At 50.7% G+C, this 20,445-nt stretch overlaps 1 protein-coding gene across 6 annotated transcripts in view; it reads right to left on the reverse strand.

Annotated features, from left to right (window-relative positions):
- Window positions 1-18,803, reverse strand: part of IQSEC3 (IQ motif and Sec7 domain ArfGEF 3) — a 102,717-nt gene extending 83,914 nt beyond the window's left edge. For all 6 annotated transcript variants that reach the window (XM_059184470.1, XM_059184471.1, XM_059184475.1 and 3 more), the window contains exon 1: window positions 18,131-18,803. In XM_059184470.1, coding sequence (XP_059040453.1) covers window positions 18,131-18,678 — 548 coding nt within the window. In that variant the 5' untranslated portion in view covers window positions 18,679-18,803. The remainder of the gene's footprint in view (window positions 1-18,130) is intronic.
- Between the last annotated feature and the right edge of the window lie 1,642 nt (window positions 18,804-20,445).

Below are 20,445 nucleotides of genomic sequence, written 5' to 3' on the forward strand. Positions count from 1 at the left end.
ACCTAAGTACATGCCTCAGAGAAATGTCCACCACCATTACTGTCTATGCAGGAGTACTGAGCCCTTTCCAGACATTGCCTCATCTTATTTTATTTTTTTAAATTCTATTTATTTATTTGAGAGAGAGAGACAGCGAGCACAAGTAAGGGGGCAGAGGCAAAGGGAGAGACAGAGGGAGAGGGAGAAGCAGACTCTCCACTGAGCAGGGAGCCCGACGCAGGACTCCATTCCAGCACCCCGAGATCATGACTTGAGCTGAAGCCAGATGCTTAACCGACTGAGCCACCCAGGCGCCCCTCACTTAAATCTTCATTTTACAGATGAAAAGTTTCAGAGAGACAAGATATTTGCTTAATATCACACAGTCTCGGCATCAACCTGGTAACCTTCGGGAAACTTAACTCAGACTAGGAAACTCGGTCTCTAACTTGAGTGCACCACGAGGCCCCAGCCTCCTCCTCCGTCCACACACCCTGCCCTGCCCCCGGCCCAGTCCTGGAGCCCTCAGGACTTCTTCTCAGTCTCCCAGCCTCCTGCTGCCCAGCAGGGTGGCCCAGCCCGCAAGTCCACAGCCATTCAGTGGCCAATCTTGAAGCCTACTTGTTTGAGGTCCAGCTGCCTTTGCGAGGAGCCAGGAGAGCTCCAGTGCCAGGCGGGGTGGCTCAGAGGGAATTACAGAGCCGGGCGCTCGGCTGCATCATGCCAGCTTGTGTTACGAGAGATCTTTATTACCTAGAAGACAGGTGCCTGGCTACTGGGCAAAGCCAGCTGGAGAGGATGGGATCAGGGCCATCCAGCCCATGCCTGCCACAGAGAAACATGCCTGCACGGTGTTACTCCCCAACCCTTAGTCAATGGTGGGCAAGCACTGCTTTTCCCGGAAGGGTGAAGGCAGATCCTGGTCGATAATAATGACTGCATTGGTCAGTGTTTCTGATTTACAAAACATTTTTGAAAGTCCCGTGAAGGGTCTTAGTGGATAATGGTAGTAAAAGTCATAATGCTATATATTATAATTACAATAATTAATGTTAATATTGATGCCATATACCTGATGAGGAAATTAAGGCTAAGGGAGTCTTCATGACCTCCTACAAACCCACAGCTAAGACTAGCTCCATGCCATGTCCCACAACCCCATGGCAGGTATGTGCAGGAGAGGTGGCCTCTGGGCTGTGAATGGAAGAGCCTTGATCTTGCCCTCCATGGCACAGTCAGACTCAGAGTTACACAGCAACACAAAACCTCAGACAACCTCAGCCAGTTTCCAATCACACACTTCAACTATCTCCTCGCCAGCCGCTCTGTTCATATGCACCAACCCAAGTCACATACCCACAGCAGGAACCACTGCTACACACTAATACTCGATGTGTTTGTAGACACTGGTTTGGGAGAGCAAAGATTCATACATGTAACTATACACACATGCCCCTCACTGCACACACACCTAAGTGTACACACTCCTTAACACGCATTCTTCATTCTGTGAACACATCCAGCACCCTTATAAAAATGCATGGGTCCTAACTGCATCCCAAGTCACTCACTTAGTAGAAATTCCCCAAACCTATGCACACGCAAATACATGAATGCACACACACTCCCCCTTGGATATCGAGACATGCATTACACATGTATCTACAGCCCTCCAAGAGCAGTCATGTGCATGCACGCGCGCACACACACACACACACACACACACACACACAGAATCAAGATGAAGGATGTTGTACCACCTCCTGACCACGTGGGCCCTGGAAGGATATGATGTCCCATGGGGACCTACAAATCCTCCATCTGTGGCTACATGTGGGTGGCATTCGGCCAGTCCTCTAGCCCAGTCCTGCCTGGCATGACGGAGAGGAGCGGGCCAAAGGCCAAGTTCAGAGCTGCAGCAACATGAACAACTGTCACATGGGCATGGTGCCATCAACCTTTTTGTCCCTGAACACTGAGCCAGGTTCCTGATCGGACCTTGCTGAGGGCAGACACTTCCGACACTGCAGAACACTCCCCTAGAGTGGAGAAAGCTATGTCTGGGTATAAGAGGCTGAAGCTTGCACGAGGAACTTGAAGACCCCACTTTACTGTGTGACCTTGGGTGGGCCACCTCAACATCTCTGAGCCTCAGTCACCACATCTGTGAATGAGGAATAATAATACCTTCCCTTCAGGATTCTGTCAATCAAATGAGATGATAGATGTACATAAATGCCTCGCACACAGCAGAAATGAGTACATGCTGTTGAAAGACAGAATGAATGGGTGAATAGCAGATAATTGTGAACGGCACTCTAGAACTCTCTGCTGAGATCCCCTTCCTCTTCTGCCTTTTGAACCTCCCACTCTGGTTTCCAAAGTAGGGCATTGCATCACTGCCCTGTCTAAAGTTTTGCCCCTATGACTTCCTATTAGCCTCCCACTCCACAAATTTTTCTGGAAGGCCCATCTTAACCTCCAACCCCACCTCCCCCACTCCCTTGCCTTCTGGTCACACTTTCCTTCTTATATTATTTGAACACATCCATTTCTTCCAGCCCCGGGGCCTTTGCACAGGATGTTTTCCCTTCGTATCTTCATGTGGCTCTGTCCCTAGCTTTATTTAATCTCTCTGCTTAAATGTCACCTCCTAGGTGAGGTCTTGCCTACCAAAACCACCTTCCCCCCTGTCATCCCCTTATTTTCCCTCTGAGCCCTTATGAATGTATATGCACATATAGTCTTGTTTAATATCTGTCTTCTCTTGAACGTGAGCTGCACGATGATAGAGTCTTTGGCCATGAATCCCCAGCACCTACAGCAGAGCCTGACATACAGTAGGTGCTCAATAACTACCGGCTAATGAACGTATAGATAGGACTCGAGCCCTTGAGGAACCTAAATAAATTTTCCATCCTTAAATAACAATAAGGTACTGAGCTCCCCTCTCTCCACTTCCTTGCTCCTGTACAGCATAGCTCATTATATTTTCATTTTTCCCAGCCCCCAGCTAGTCTAATTATTCACAGCACTCATGTGAATATTTGTGTATGCATGTTGATAAATGAGTGAGCTTGGGCCGATCTATGCTAATAGTTCTTAGGGAGCAGCATTCTGAGCCCTTCATGTAAATACCCTTGGTCGCCCTCCTTCCACTAACTCCCAAGTGAATGACAGTCTCCAAGGCGAAGTCCACAGCAAGTGCATTCTGAAAAACTTCTCTTGGCCGCCCGATGCATGTTACCGCATCGTCTGGGGGAAGGCAGTGGAGAGTGGAGGTGAAGACACCAACTGTCGCAATCACCCTGCTAGGGCTTGAATGTGGGCACCACCTCGAGTCACCTAACCTCCTCATGCCCCACCCCGCAGCTGTAGTGGGTATCAGAACACGTATCAAGAGAAGCTTGTAAATCACTTAACACAGTCCTTGCCCAGTGTAAGCTCATGATAAAATATTTGCTTCATTAAGTTATTGTGACTTTTCTCTAGTCAGTGATGCCACCTTCCTCAGTTTCCCTATAGGACTTTCTGTGGCAGACGGTCTGCAAGTGGAGTTGCCCATCATGCTGATGGAAACACATGTGCTATTCCTCCCACCTTCCAGAACAATCTTCTCTCTTGAACTCAGGGCCCCCTCCAATTATCAACCCGCTCCTTTACTCTTCCTTATAGGAAAATTCATCAAAGAGTTTTCTGCACTCATTGTCTGCAGTTCCTCTCCTTCTCTCATCCTTACACTTATTAGGGAAATTTCAAACATGCATTCTACTAATCTCCTGCCCCAATATTTTTTGCTGGGGTATTTTAAAACATACCCCATTTTAGATTATTTTAGCTCGAATGTATCTCTAACAGGTAAGAACTTTAAAAAGATATAATAATGGGATCATTATTATGCCTAACTGAATTAACAATAATTCTCCAATATTGGTGCTCACATTTCCCTGATTGCCTTAAAAATGTCTTTTTATAGTTGGTTGGTCTGAATTAGGACCTGCTCAAGGTCCACACATCACGTTTGGTTGGTTTGTCTCTTTTCCCTTCTCTCCTAACCCAACACTAATCAGGCTTCTGCCCTGATTGTGTTATCAGAGCTAGGTCATTGATTACCTCCACGTTGCTAAGGCTGATGGGCAGTTCTCCCGGTCCTTGCTCTACTCCAGGGCTTATCTCTCTGTCCCTGCCCTCCTGGTTGAAACTCCTCTTTGCTAGGACACCACATGCTTCTCCAGCTTTTCTCTTGACACCGGTGTGCACTAAGTCTCCACCTCTGGTCCTCTTCAGTCTTCTCACTCCTTGGTGATGATATCCAGTAAGGCTTTCAAAGCCTCCCCAAATGTATATCTCCAGTCCATTCCAAATGCCTACCAATCATCTCAACCTTGAGTGTCCAACAGGCATTCCATAAGAGGCATTTCAAACTTAACATATCTGAAACTCCTCCTGAAATCTCCCCCCACCCAGATCTCCCCATCTCCCCCTTCCAGTAACTTTCGCCCAAACTCTTGAACTCACGTCCAATCCCCCTTTCTCTTACATGCCACACTAATCCTTGGTCTGACCACTCATAGCCACCTTCACTGTTACCACCCCAGGTCCTCGCCTGGACTTTGCAACAATGTCCTGTCTTCTCTCCTTGCTTCTAGCTTTCTTCCTCTTCGGGCTGTTCTAAACAGAAACTCAACCCAGCAGCCAAGGTTCCTTTTAACCTAATTTTTCTTTTTCTTTTTTTAAAGATTTTATTTATTTATGTGAGAAAGAGCATGTGAGTGGGGAGAGGGGCAGAGGGAGAAGTGGACTCCCTACTGAGCAGGGAGCCCGGACCCTGGGATCACGACCTGAACCAAAGGCAGATGCTTAACCAACTGAGCCATCTAAGCACCCCTTAGCCGGGTTTGTCTTAAAGTCAAAATCAAACTCATCACAATGGACGTCAAGACCCTATCAGCGTGTCTCAACAAAGAACACTGGTATTTTGGACAAGAACATTGTTCACTGCAGGAGCTGTCCTGTGCTCTATTGGCTGTTTGGCATAGCCTTTGCCCCCAAATGCTGGGGGAGCGACACCTCCCCCTCAACCTAGCCAGCCATTGTGGCAACTAGCATATCCCCACCCATTTCCAAACACAGCCTGGTGGATCCCATTTGTAGCATCTCTTACAAGATTTGCTGCACCCCTGCACTCTCCCACTTTGCAACCCTCCACCAACATTTCTGATTTTGCCTCAGACTATTCTCCCTGGGTTCCCTCCATTCCTGTCTTACTTCAACAACCAGGCTGTTCCCTCAGTCCCTCAAGGGGGCTTTGCCTCTGCCATCCTCACTCCCCCACCCAGATTTCTCAGACCCCCCAACCCCCAGGCTCTGAGTCTTTGCCCAGATGTTATCTTCTCAGTGAAAACTTCCCAGGACTCCCTGTTTGAAGCTGTGATTCCCCTTTACTCCCAGGTCCCCTTCTCTGTTTTATTTTTCTCCACGACACTCACCCCATCAGATGCAACCCATGTTCTCTTTCTTAATCTTGCTGATTTTTTTTTTTTTCTGTCAGCTTCCTGACGAGAGTTGAGGGTTTTTTTTTGTTGTTGTTCACTACTGTACCCCAGTGTTTGGAACAGTAGGAACGGGCTCATGGTAGACGACCGAGTATTTGTTAGGTGGAAGAACAGACATATCATGACTACATACTTACACAGAGAAGAAAATAAGCACTTTTAAACCAAGGAATAAAGAATTGACTTTATTCTTAGCCAGGCCTGGATTAGGCTCAGCCTGAGGTGGGAAGTAGGGGGAGAGGTAATGGGAAACTCAGTTTCCTCCTCAGATCAGTTCAGGAAGACTTCCTGAAATGGGTGGTGTTTCCCGACTCATCTTTGGCTGGTGGGAAGGAGACTATATACCTTGGCAGCTCCCCCAACCTTGATGTCTATGGGCAACAAAGGGAGCCAAGCTAAAAGAGTGGCGAAGACTCTTCAGGGAAGAAGGCACGTTTCCGGAGTCTTCTTTCTACGGCAACTGATCTGTGTCTGGAGGAGGCTGCAGGAGCACACCTCAGCAACTGGAGGGCCAAGTTCAAATGGAACTCCTAGGTCATGTCTGCCTACCCACCCACCCCTCAGAGAAACACCTCCGAATGATTACACGGCTGGGCTACCCAGAGCTTGCCTTCCAAACTCTCAGTAGGCAAGAAGGAACCTAGATTCACAGCCAATGGCATACTTCACAGCTATTAAAAAGAATGAGGCAGCTTTCTTTATACTGCATATGGAAGGATCACCAAGACATATTATTGGGGGGGAAAAGCAAGGTGTAGAACAGCATGTAGTTTACTGTCATTTGTGTAAAAGATAATACACACACATACACACAAATATATACATATATTTGTGTGTGTGTGTGTGTGTGTGTGTGTGTGTGTGTGTGTGTTTGCTTGAAGGCACATAGAATAACCCTGGAAGGTTGCATGAGAATTTGTTAACTTTTCTGGGGAGGTGGTTTCTGGGGAGTGACAGTGGAAATAAGTGGGTTGGAGGGATTGTCAATGAGAAGTCTTTCTGTTCTGAGCCCTCTGGAAGACAAGGGGGATAAGGAAGAGAGCCCTCTACCTTCGAAAAGCACTTTCTGGCCTCGAAGGTCCCCAAAGAACAGCAACTAATATACCTCCTTGAGTGCTCACTGCCCGCAGGCACTCGCCTTGCCTGGCGCTTTTTTGGCCTGACCTCTTTATTTCCCTGCAGTCCTACTAGGTTAGGAGTATGTGCATCCCCGTTTCAGATGAGAAAACCAAGACTGTCACTGCTGAGTATGGCAGCGAGCACGTGACCGAGTGCGGGTTCAAACCCAGTGCCACTTTCTGAACGATTATGCCTCATCATAGGTTGCGCCAGAATTCTAAGGCTAAGTGATTCTATAAAATACAATATAAACCATGGAAAGGCTGAGATACAGCTGGGATTCTCTTGCCCACGTGTCTGGGTATGAGGGAGGCTTGTACCCAGGGGAGGTGGATGCTGTGTAGAAGCTGGACCTAGGTGACACCGGCCTGATCCCCGAAGTCGCCCATGCCTTCTTCTCCCCTTCTTCCCCCAGGTGAATGCACGCCCACCAGCCTGGGTTGGGGCCTACGGAGGGCTGGGAAAGGATCCGCGCCAGAGGGGAAGGGGGCGTGGAGCGATCCTACTCTGGGGCTGGGGGCAGGCAGCAGCGGCGGCGGCAGGAGCATCAGCGGCCGGGTGGTGACGCAGCACGGAGGCCCCGACCTCCCCCCTTGGCTCGCGAGAAGGCGCGGGCGGCAGCGGCGCCGGGGGGCGCTCCCAGACGCCGTGGGCGGGCGGCGGTGCGCACGCCGGGAGCAGTCGGAGGGGGCCGTGGGGCTGGGGCGGGGCCGGACCGCGGGGAACCGCCGCACTCGAGATACGGGTCGAGGAGCGCGGCGAAGCAAGAAGGGAGAGGGGCGGGGCGGCCCAGCGAAGGCCCGCAGCGCGAGCCCGGCGGGGGCCCCGGAAGGCGGGCGGAGGGGGCGGGGGTGTGGCGAGCGCGGCCGAGCCCGAGCGCACAGGTGCCAAGGCTGCGCCTCCGGAGCGGGTGACTCAGCAGCAATGCGCCGGGCGGGGGCGGGCCGGGGGCGCGGGGCGCGTGCGCGCGGGAGGCGGGGCGGAGGGGGGGGCAGGCGCGGCTTCCCCCGGTCGGGGTGCCCGCCCCCGCGGGGGAGCGTGGAGCTCGGCGCAGGGCGGGCGCGGTGCGGGGGCCGGAGGTTCCACCGTGCTGTGAGCAGCTCGCCAACTCGCCCACGCAGCCGAAAGCCCGGCTGCGCGCACCCTCCCCGCGGAGAAGCCCCCGGGGAAGCGGCCAGGGGAGGAAGGGCTTTCCCCAGGCTTTCCGAGCGAGGGGTTCCTGGTTCCCGACTTCTCCCTTCCAGCCTGCTCCCAGTTGTCACGCGAAGTCCGGAGGGAACCCGGTGGAACTTCCTGGCGTGCTTTAAGCTGGAAACCTCTACAGAATCCACCTTGTCCCTCCCCCACCTGCAGGGCAGGACCACCCTACATTGCAGGGGTCTCTTTCTCTCTCTCTCTCTTTTTGAAAGGGAGCGTGAATTCTCCCTTTGTCCCCCATCCTGACCTCCCTTCCTAAGGCTCTTACCATTCGGAAGTCACTTCGTAAGTCTAAGCCGCAACCTCTCAACAGCTCTGCCTCTCGTGGACTTAGTGAGTCTAGGGGAGACAGTCCAAGAGTGGGGCAAAGAGTGATGGTCCCCCCTTGATCGGGGGGGGGGGGGGATCAAGGCCCAGAGAAAGGGAGGGGTTTGCACCAAGCTTACATTTGGGGTCTGTGAGGATGGTACAGCCACCAGGACTGAGGGGCCTGGCTTCTGGGTCAGGGACCTGCCTAGTTCTGGAATTCCCTTTAGCCTTCCATGACTGGCTCATAGGAGGGAAATAGCCCCAAGAATGTCAAAGATGCCAACCTAGCCAATTTGGAAGCATCCGGGACATCTCTGTAAAGACCAGTCTATGCCAGGATACACTGAAACTAGACACAAGCAAGAGCTTCCCAACCGCTTTGTAGAGTTTTTGTCGCTGTTGCCGTTTTAAAATAATCATTGTGTTGAATTCATGTGTTGAATGAAAATTGTGGTGCATTGGAATCATTTATCAAGGAAGAGATTGTGGAATTCCCTTGCCTCTCTGCCTGGGGTGGGAGTGCATTCCTCATAGCAGGGAGACAGCTGGTAGAACCTGACAGCTCCAGAGCCCAGAGAGGTCATATGGTGCCACTCCCTGGCCAGAGATAGGCCAACTCTGGTCCAGGGAAAACCACAGCGCAGCTTTCCATGCATCACCCTGCTGCTGGGTGTCTGAGCTTCCAAACACAATACCTTAATAGAGAGTCTCTGATCCCTGACCCCTGCCCTTGCCCACCCTTCAGGCAACCTTCTTCCCAGGAGCTGGCAGCTTCCAGAAACCTGGTCCCTTTCACACCTGCAACGGGGTGAGGGTGGGAGCATGTAGACTCGCCCCATTTTACAGAGGGGAAGACCCAGAAGGAACTCGCTAGCCAAGAGAGACGAAATGAGTCATGCAGAGAAAGGAGAGAGAACCCAGAGTCCTGACTGTGTAACCAGACCATGGAGTCATGGGGAAGCAGAAGGAAGACCTATGCTGAGTTTTGCCATAAGGTCCACACATCTTTTTATGGTGTGTGCTGTGATCCCTCTCCCCCACCCCTAGTAACACATTCACCTCTGCACAGCCGTAACCATGAACACATCTGATGCTTATACACACCTGCTCACCCTCCCTTCGGGGTCCTGACATTTCCCTGAACAGAGCTGACACTGCCCGGTCAAGAAATAGGAGTAAGAGGCCTGGAGCCTGAGGCTGGTCCCTGTTTCATCCCTCAGGCCAGAATCCAGTTCTCTCTCTCTTCTCTTTCCACCTGGAGACATGGCCACATCTTGGGCTTCCTTTCCTTCCCATCATCATAGACCGATTGCCTATTCCTGGTTCAAGCTTCTGACAAGGCCATGGGCCTGGGGCAGGGTCACTGAGATGAAATACTCAAAGGGCTTTCTCATGCTTAATCCTTAACACGGTTTCCCACACGAAGGACTGGACTGGTCTAGGGTTAGAGGCTGGCGGCAGAGGGAGAGGAGACCTTTGCAGGCTCATGGAGAGGATTGGGGTGGGAGAAGCCCTGATGTGGCCCTCACTCCCCAGCTGGCCTTAAGAGCTGAGCCTCTCATCCAGCTTCTCTCTTGTGCTCAGCTGCAGACTCCGGGCTTTGGGGCCTAACTAAGCACAACCTCCTCCCCCAGTAGAGATTCCCTCCAGCTGAGATCTTCTTCAGCCTGGACACCTTATGCTTACCTCCCTCCACCCAATGATTGCTGAGCCTGCCTGGGACCTACATATTAGGAGATTGTTTCTTCAAGCAGTATTTATCAAGCTCCTACTAGATGTTGAGTTAGCCCCTCACCCCCCATTCTCTCCAGGCCCAGGTAACCCCAACCTCTACCACCTGTTAACGCTCTCACCCACCTCTTCCCAACCTCACAGCAGACCCCAATAGAATCGTGTGAAATTTTGCCATCTAGAGAATTATTCTAAGATCCTAGAAAGGATCAAAAGAGATTACCCCGTATCAGGATGCTCCTTAAATTCCTGCCGAATGATTTTTACCCATGAAGCTCATTGGGCAAGTATCCCTTCTACAGCCAAGATAATCACTTTTCCGAGGCAAGCCAATGTGGGAGTGCCCTGGGTCCCCCTGCCATTCAGCTTGCCAGGTCCAGGCCAGGCAATTCCAAATCCCTGCAAAATATGGCAGAGATAAAAATCATTTAGGCTTTCAACAGCCTCCCCTGTGAACCTTTCCACTCCTTCTGAGCCTCCTGCTCTGTCTCTTAGTCAACCAGTGCCGCCATGGCACCCCCCCCCCCTTATCAAATCCTTTCTTGGACACTGCTCACATCAGAACTCTTTCATGCTGAAGTGTAAAGGCTGATAGAGCTAAATGTTGTTTTTCTCCTGTCCTAGGAGAATTTGCATCTTAACCAGGGGGATAAACTTGAAGTATTGAAAGGAATCTCTAATTGTGGAATTTCTGGCAGAGGCGAGCTATTCTGGAAGGTAGAGACCTCCCTGGGACCCCTGAGTTCCCATAACTAGCTGTAGGTCTGGCCCCGTACATCCACGGGACAGTCCTGACCAGCTACGGGGGCCCGTCACTGGATAATGTCAAGTGCTAGGTCTCTTTCCACCACTAACTCATCTGGAAACACCAGTCACTTCTCTCTCCAGCCATAGTTGCCTCACATGCCACAGTAAGTTTGGAGCCATGGCCCTTTCTAGCTCTGACCTTTGCTTGACCTCCCAGCGGGGCTGGAGGACCTTAGCCCAGCTCCAAAAGCTCTCCCACCCCTGCAACTGTGGCCTGGAGGGAAGGGCCCAGTGCCGGCACAGAGCATGGGGAGGCGCTCGGACAGGCGTGCGTGGCCTCAGTCCACAGTCGCCTGCCTGCCTGCTGGGGACAAAAGGTACCACTCAGCATATACACCAGGCCTGCAGAGTTACATAACCCTCCCAGATGGGATATTCCAAGGAACCACCGCAAAGCAGCCCGGGCCTCTGCTGCTCCCAGGGCCACCCGTGGCCGCCTTTGCCTGTGGTGGCCTCATAGCCACAACCGCCCTGGGAGGGAATGTCAGAAGCCCATTGTCTGTTCTGTTTTTGTTTTTTGCTTTTTGTTTTTTCTTAGATGGCATTTCATCTAAGGAAGTCTTAGGAGAAGAAACTCTTTTATCTAGCCTTGACCCGAGAAAGTAGAATCCTCCCGTAACCTCCCTGCCTTCTCCCTCAACCCACCACCCCAAGTCCCACGACACATCAGGCTGTTCTTTCCTCAGGCAAACCCTGCTGGGCTTTGTTTTTTGTTTTTGTTTTTGTTTTCAACTTTCGAACCTCAGAAAGAGCTGCAAAGAACAGGGCTGCCCTTTCAAAATTCCCAGGATGGAAAAATTTGGACAAATGCATGTAGGTTTCATTCCAGGGAACTGGGACACATTCTCCTGGCCCAGACTCCACTCCCCTCACCTCTTACTTTTATCCTCAACAGGTTCATATACTAGAGGAGACTGTGGCTTCCCCATTTAGAAAACGGGCAAGATCATTCTTATCACCACGGGGCATTGGGTGATCCCTTTGATGTCCTTAGGAGAAGTGCAAATCATCTTAAAATGCAACAGAAGACATTTCAGTTGAGCTTAAGGAGGCATTTCTCAACAATAAAGTTGTGAGACCCCATCACAGATCACTAAGGGATGGTGGATTTGTCCTGCTTGGCTGTATTCGAAGGTAAGCTCTACATGCGTGCAAACGAAATAGCTTGGGTGCGCACTGTCCGAAGAGCGAGGGGCAGATGAGAAAAGGGCACATGTAGGAAGCTGGCTTGGAAGCAGGAAAGGGATCTTGAACTTGGTTTCAGGTCTTTCATTGTGGTCTGACTGGGGATGAGCCCTGGGTTCTTTATCTGTAGAAATGCTATAATATCTTGAGCACTTATTAGGTTTCCAGAACAATATTTTTTAAATGATACCATTTAATTTTTAAGCTTTACAGCAACCCTTCAAAGTATATGTTACTTTTCATTTTATAAATGAAAAAACCAGAGGCTTAAAGAAGGTAAATAATGACTATAAGATCTCACAGCTGGTAGGGGATAAAGCAGGACTCACACCCAGAGATGCCTGACTCCAAAGCCCATGTTCTTAACTACCTAGATCTTGAAAATTCCGTGATTCTTTAGTTCCTTAAGTTCCCTTTGAAAGACCCCCCCCCCCCCCGTCGTTAACTAATTAACTGCTCTTTTGCCTTTCTGTAACCGCTTGGCTTTTAGGGCATGACACTTGACTCCTGTTTGAACAAGATACCCTCTCCTAATAGCCGGGGCATGGTCATGTAAGCAAGGGGGCTGCATGGTCACATAGGTCACGTAGACAGGATGCCTTTCTGCTGAGTAATAAGGTCAAACTTCCCCTTTGTTTCACCTTCCCGCCTTTCTCTTCGCGCGAGGGGGTCTTCCAAAGCCAATCCGCTAACACCAAGTATGCCTTTTTCAAAAGTTCAAACTGTCCACCAATCAGTTGCACCCCACCCAAAACTTGTTTGTACCTGTCTATAAAAATCCTGCACCACCCCAGCCAGGGGTGCTCAGCTAGCAGGAGCTGCTGACCACCCGCAGGCGCGCGCTGACCACCCGCAGGCGCCTGCGTAACAATAAAGAACCTCTTGCTGATTGCATCCAGTGGCAGTGTTGGATTCTTGGGTAAGGGGATCCGCGGGTCTTTCACCTTCAGCCTGAAAAGTCTAAAAATTTCTCCCTCCTACTGCTCCTCACCCTTTTTGTTTGTTAATGCCCTCACTCCTTGACATGGAGATGACCGCCATTCTCCTCCCTCAAAACAAGAAACCCTTTGCAGCCTGGGTGAGAACCTGCCCTTTGTGCTTTTCCAGGAGCTGAGGAAGAAGGTGCTGCAGTGGCCCAAGGCTTGGAAATCCTGCCAGATGGCCTTGCACTTGGGGGTCTGCCAGGTGCAATGAGAGTGTCCCCAGGACCTCTTACTAAGAACCCCCACACCAAGCTGCTGCTTAGCTAATGTCCAGGGCCACTGAGAGTATCTTTGGGCCCCAGTGAGAAGTGTTGAGGCTCCCCAGCAAGGTCAGTCTGTCTAAAAATCTTTACCTGGGATTTAAATTCAGGATCCAAGTCTCTTTCCAGACCACATGTCCAGCTGTTGGACCCAGCTCTCCCCTCTTCTTCAGGATCATTCTCGCTTTTGTTGGCTCTCCCCCCACACCTGACTCCATCTGCCTTGTCTCGTAAGTGACCTTTGAAACTCGGGCCACACAGATATCTGCTGCATCAGCAGAGCCAACTACTGCTCCTCTTGTTGGGTTTCAAGCCAACAGGAGAATGTTCCAGGATGGTCTCATGGGGCCCTTATGGTGTTCGCTATGTGGGCTCGGGAAGGGCTTTGGAGTGAGGAAGGAGAACTCGAATGGAGCAAGGCACTGGGAGCTGGTGAGGAGGACAGAGAACAGTGGGTTTTCCCAGAGGCAGGGGTGACTCGTTTCTCTTGAGCTGTGTTCTTTTTGGATGAAAGGGAGGAAGGTCTGGGCTCTTGGGCAAGCAGGGAACAGAAAATCTTTACAAGTGCCCACTTTGTGCCAGCTTCTAGGTGAGCAAAAGGATGCATACTCCTTCCGCTCGGTGAACCTTCCTTCTGGCCCCATTTTCCAGCTTCCCAGCTGGAATTCCTCTCCTTGCTGGGGGTAGAGGAGAAAAGGAGGGTAGGCAGGTAGTTTGGTGAGCACTGGCCTTCATGTTGCTTCTTCAGCAAGCAGGCCTTCCAGCCACAGGTAGACAAGGACTCTGAGTGTTAAGGCTCTTCTTACTCTGCTGATAGGGTTTAGCCTGGTGGGAAGTGATTAGGGTTGGGGGTACTGTACTGTCCGAAGAGGGAACGATATGCATATGCAGCACAGGTCATGAGTTGAATCTCTGGGTCTCCATCCTCCTTCCAGCTGCCCTTGGCCCTTACTCCTCCTGACATAAACCCTTGACTCCATCCAAGAAAACCTTCTCTCTGGGCTCTCAGTATGCTCCTCCTTGTCACCTTGTTCTGTTCTGATAGACTGAGCAGCAATCTGCTTACACTTGCTTGGATGATTCTAGATATATGTTTCAGGTATGTCGACAGAGACTGCTTGCTTCTTTCCTGTTTTTCCACTGACAGACAGACATTCACACTCTCTTAGTAGCTCTCAGAATGGGCCACATAGGAGCCACCATCTCTAGGCGGACGAGCCTGACTCAGTGGGGACAGAGACACCTGCTCCGATCAGCATTTTAGACAACAGGCTAAAAAGCGCATCTAATGATTGTCTGTCCTTCAGCCTGCAGTCATTATGACACCGTGGAACTCAAAAAGTGACCCAAGATTTGTTTTATGCTTAAAGGGTGAGAGCAGCGAAAAGGAGACTTCACTGGGCTGCGGAAGTGGAATCAAAGGAAAGATAGGAGGAAGAAAATATGGGAGAGAAAAGGAGTTTGAGGGGAGAGAAGAAAGGGGAAAGAGAGAAGGAAGAACAAAGAGAAGGGGAAAGGTAGGGAGGAAGAGAAAGTAGAAGAGGAAGATGAGGGACAAAGGAAGAGAGGAGAGGACAGGAGCTACTGAGCCATTCAGACTTCCTGACTACTTGGAGGTGGGGGGGGTTGAAGTAGGAGCTGAATGTGAATTATAATTCAAGAATCTTATCCAGCCTCCAGTAATCCCCTGCCTCGGGCTGGAGAACATGGGCTGTAAATGCATGGCTGGCTGGGTGGGCATACGTGTTCAGACAGAGAAGCTGTGGTCCCAGGGAAGCCAGTAGCCTCCGGTAGGGTCATGTGCTTCCACGGCACGAAGTAGGCTTTGCCAGATCAGGCTGAGGCTCTGACTCCAGCCAGGAAAGGGATAATCAATTCTGTAGATGCTGTGAGCCTTGATTGAAAAAATAAAGAGGAGGAAGCTAGATAGCTGCTTTCATTAAGAGGCAAAAGCAGTGGGGGCTGGAGCTTAGCAAAAGCCAGGAAGCATGCAGAGAAAGAACGTTAACCCCTCCAGCGTCTTTCTTCCGTGATATCTTTGCACTCACCCACTCCTTCATCGTCACTTCCTTGGCCTGACCTCTAAGGCCACCACCTTCCTATCGCCCTCAGCTGAAGAAGAGGAAGAGAGAGAGGCAAGGCTGCATAATAATGCAGATCTGATGACAATTAAATGATGCATTGTTTCCTGGGCCCAGGTTCCCTGGGGCTCTTGCCTCTCCTGGATTTGGGCAGGAAGAGGAGCTCTGGGTACAAGAGACAAACTGTGTGGGAAGATAATGCATCTAACACAGTGCCTGGCCCCATGTAACCCTCGCCCAACCCTCAGCAACCTCCCCAGGGCCCCATCTTTACTATAATGAGGCCAGAGAAGGGCAAGTAAAAAGTGAGAAAGGATTTCAGTAAAATTATGATCAGAAGACCTCATCTGCCATGTCTTCTTCTTACTTCAGCGTGCCCAGTAGAGAACTGATTCAGCAGGGAGCTCCCCAGAAGAAACATCAAGGAGAGGGCTGCTGGCTCTGTTCTTCCTCTCATCAATTCACTCTACCCGTAAAGATCTCTGCCTGCTGGTTACATCCAGCCCTGCACCACTGAGAGATATGGGCAGAGGAGAATAGCCATAAAAAATGGGGATCAGGGGTAGAATCTAGATGGGGCCAAATGTAATCAGCAACAGTGAGTCATTACTGAGGTTCTGTGGGGGAAACTTGGGTTGAAGTTCAGCGAAACAGTGGGGAGGAATGAGTGGCACAAAAGGCACAAAAGGTGTTCAGCCAGCCAAGATGTCCATGATTTCACATCCAAGGGGAGAGAGTGTTGCAGACAGGAGGTAAGATGCTCTCTCTGTTTCTTGGTGTCCAGGCTCCGAGCAAGGGGAGACACTGGAGGAGCTGGAGGAAGGAGGGGGCTACTTGGGGTATTAACCTCTTAGTGCCTGGCACAACTTCCTAGGTGAGAGATTTTTAACAACTTTCACTCTCCTCTACCATTCTAATTATTTCTTATTTTTGTTTTGCTCCTATGGGAAGCAAAAACAGGACAAAGGAGAAGGAAAGATGAAGACGCTATGGGCAGAAGAATTGGGGCTCTTCAAGCTACTTTGGGGGCCACAACAAATTCCTTTTCCCAGAAAAAATGATCTTTCCTCAACCCTTTTTGCTCATGGTTCCCTGAAGAGATGCAGAGAATGTGGGGAAGAGAAAAGAGATACCAAAGGGCATCAGGAGAGGAAGCAGGTGAAGAATCATAATTATCAGGAAGCTGTAGCAACCCCCAGAAAAACAAATGAAATAGGTCTTTCCCCCCTATTTAGGGGAAAGCCACATAACACCTTGTAAGAACATTGTCTTATTGAATCCTGGGCACTGAGGGAAACCTGACTTTCTGCTTTTTATGTCAGATAAGGAAAGAAAACTGAAACTGAAAGAAGGACAGATGAGCCATTGGGGGAGCTGGGGAAGAAGGGTGCACCTTTTGGGGGCTTGATGCAATTGCTATAGGTCTGCCAAGTCAGATCATCCTGGGTCTTCACCCCTAGGAGACCATGGTTCCAGTCAAGTCTACTCTCTATGAGTTAACATATCCTTCCCCAACTTCTCTAACTACATAGATATGAGGAGAAAATGAGTTTTGAAGGAATACACCAAATCCCCACAAGTATCTGCAGACTTGAAACATGCAGAGACTAGATGAGATGAGATTCTTGGCTCTCCATCCTGCTACCCCCACCCACCTCCTCCTGTAACATCACCATTGTCAGTGTCAAGTGCTGACTAGGTACTGATTTCCCCTGAGCCGTTCTTCCATGCAGTTCTCCCATCACCTGTATACTCAGAGGAAGGAAGCTGATATGTCACAGCATGCCCAATACAGAGGAGAGAACATTCCAGTCCTCTTTCATCTCTTTTTCCCATGTCCCTGGTTCATAGACATTGAAAGTAAAGAAAGAGCTTGAGGTCCTAGAGTCCCTCACTGGGGGCTAATGAGTATCTTTCTCTCAGGACCCAACATGAGATTCCTAATATCACCAAATAACCAAGTGGAAACAAGAATGCAGTCACCAGCTATAACAGAGAGAGACTTAAACACCCAAATGCCAACAACTCCGTTTGCCGACTCTCTCTCTCATCATTGTTCCCCTTCCACAATTGCCAACCATCCTGCACAGAAATCCTCCTTGAGTCAGAGGGAAAGAGCTATAGCCAGATTGAGTCCTCATGCTGTAACTGAGTCCTCCATTGGCTTGGTGCATTGTGTCTTCTGAATCTGTGGGGATTCAGAAGAAAGATGCCCACTCAGGTCAGCAGAGTAAGCTTTCTCTAAGAGCCACTCCTGGCTTTGATCCCACTGCATCAGTGAAAGAGCTAGACTCATTCCCCTGGGAAATGTTTTCTCCCACCCTTTCTTTATCCCCAGCACCCCTGCCTCCTCACATCATTCCTTCTTTTCAGCCTTATCCCCTGCCTCCTAAATTTTCTCAGACCCCAATTCTACTCTTCCTGGACCCTAGTCCTTTTAAAGCTCTTAACATGCATCTTTGCCAAACCTCTGTCTCTTTCCATTCAAATAATTTTACTACCTAAACTCCCTTCCAAATTCTTCTTAACTTAAAAAAAAAAAAATTCAGCTCTTCTTTTTTCTTTTTCAGTGTAATCTTCATCACAACTTCCTTCTGATCTTGTCCCCTTTAAAATCTGTCAGTTTCTGATATCCCCAATCACTTAAAAACCCATTTTTTCCCTTCTTTGCCCCTCCGTAAGGGTCTGGATTCTCTCTTTTGCTCCAACATCCCCTGAAACCTCTCAAACACTGATATCAATCCCTCTTTCCCCCAAAATCTCCTTGACACACTTCTACCTCCAAACATCTTCTCATCTCTTCACTTCAGGTTGTCCTAGTCCTTCAGACTCTTAGGGGATCCCAATTTCCCCCTTATCTCCTTCTTACACCCATTTGCTTCCCTTTCTATCACTACAATCCGCCTCCCTTCTTCCCCACTCACTCGGGTCTCCTGCTCAGGACGCCCTTGCCGAGGGCGGCGGGGGATTTATGCTGAAGGAGGGTTCCAGCAGCAGTGCAACAACTCGGGGGCCGCTCCTTGTCTTTGTCGGCGACGGCCCCAGGCGCCACTGGGTGCTGGTGGGGCGACTGAGGTGCGTGAGCCCTGGTGCTGGGGCCCGGCTGGGGCTGCGCCAGGAGCTGTCCGTGGTGCTGAAGCGGTGGCTGCTCCGGCGAGGGCTGTGGCGCTGCGGGAGAGATCTGTCCGTGGTTCTGGAGAGGTTCCTGGGCCCCGGCGGCGGCAGCGGTGGCCGGGGTGGCAGGCGGCAGGGCTGGCGACGGAGGGATGAGCCCGGGCGGAGGCTGGGCTTGCAGCAGCTGCTGGTGCTCCCACAGGCTGCGGTTCTCGGCGCTTAGCTCGTCCAGCCGCCGCTCCAGCTCGTCGATGCGCTGGCGCTGGGTGTGGATGAGGCTCTGCTGGTTCTGCACGATGGCCGTGAGCTCCTTGAGGTAGAGCACGGCACGCACCGGGTTCTCCAGCAGGCTCTCCATGCCGCCCGCCGCCGCCTGCGCCCTGCCTGCGCCTCGGCGGGCGGCGGGGAGCGCGAGGGCGCGCAGGAGCCGAGCAGCCCCAGCAATCCGCTCGCCTCCCTCTCCAGCGGGCCCAACCTCCCTCCCCGCCGCCGCCGGCGCCGCGTCACGGCCACACAGACATTCACACACGCACCGAGGGGCGGGACCGCCGCGCCAGGGTCCACCCACCCACCCTCCCACCTCCAGGCTTCGTGAGGAGTCTCAGGTTCCTGCAGGGCTGACAGAGAAGGGAGATGAGCGAGGGAGTGGATAGGGGAGCAGGATAAACGAAGGGGACCAGAGATAGATAAATCGGGAGACCAAAAGAAAGCGGGTGAGGTGGACTTAGCGGTACTGGGAGAGTGCCGTGGGATGGGTAGAAGAAGAAAAGCAGATAAGGAAAGAGGAAAAGAAGAGGAAGAAGCCGGGAGAAGGGGGGGGGGGGAGAAGGTGGCAAAGGGAAGAGAAATATATTTGAAACGAGGAAGTCATGGGACTCTGAAAGGTCGCATTTTTTTTTCCTGTGTCCAACCATCCCAGAGGTTATGGGTCATCTTAAAGGCCTTCTGAGAGAGGCCACACTTGCCTCTTTTGTACTCAACAACCTATTCTGCTAGGGAATTCCCTGGGACACAAGGATCACAGAATTATAAGGGACCCTAGAGATCATCTAGTCCTTCTTTATTCAGCCAAGAGGGAACTTAGAGTGCGAAGTTTGTTTATGCTGGGTTTTCTCAGGAAATGAGACCTCAGGACAGTCTCAGCCACTCTACTATGAACATTAACTAAATAAACCCAGGTCCTGTGTGTTGGGTTGGCGGCTCTGGGAATGCAGGAGAAACAATAGAAATGATCGCCGGTCCACCATCTTCGAGGCCCCCCCTTTCTTAAACCTTGACTCTCCCGCCATAAGGATGTATGCCTAGGTCATGTCTCCACAAGTAACCGGATACCTATGCAAGAAACCAGAACATCAGGACTCCCACAACCCTCCAATCCCCCCGAATACCGTACCTTATATGGCTGTGAACCTATTCCCTCTCTTAACCCAGATAAAAGACCCACTCGACCCCCTCCCAGCGTGACTTCCCCACTCCTCTTTCCAGAGTTGGGGTGCCTTGCCGGAGGCTGCCCACATCCTCCGGATGCAACTTTTCTGGTTCCCCTTCTCCTGAGCCCTGAAACTTCGCAGGAGAGCGCCTTTGATAAATCGTGCCTTGTGCCTACCTCGCCTGGTGTCGTGTTTATCTCGCCTGTAAAACCTTACACCGTGTGTCCTGGCTCAGGCTTCCAGAAACTTCTGAAGAGATCGTTCTATTAAAAAAAAACAAAACAAAACATTTATGCAGTGCATTCTCCTACAAACACTGGGCTAGGTGGTGGTAAGATCGAGATGACTAGGATGGAATCTTTGGATTCTTGAAACTTACAATTAAGTAGGTGAAACAGGTAGTAAATATTTAACTTCGATATATGGTTCTGGTTGTGTGTTATAAGATAGAAATATGCCCAGAGTACTACAGGAGCCCAGCAGCTTGGGATCTGGGAAGACTTTTGGGGGAAAGTAACACTTGAAGTGGAAAGGATTTTCCTGGAAAGAGGAACAGCAGGAGCAAAAGATCAGAGATATGAATCAGCATGGACTGAATCATTCATTAATTACTACAACAAATGTACATGTAACACCCACTAATTGCTAAGTAATGTACTAGGAACTAGGCAGGCCATACCCAGCATAGATAATAA

This window comes from Mustela lutreola, chromosome 8 (genome assembly GCF_030435805.1).
Source record: "Mustela lutreola isolate mMusLut2 chromosome 8, mMusLut2.pri, whole genome shotgun sequence".
In the NCBI taxonomy this organism is placed as follows: Eukaryota; Metazoa; Chordata; class Mammalia; order Carnivora; family Mustelidae; genus Mustela; species Mustela lutreola.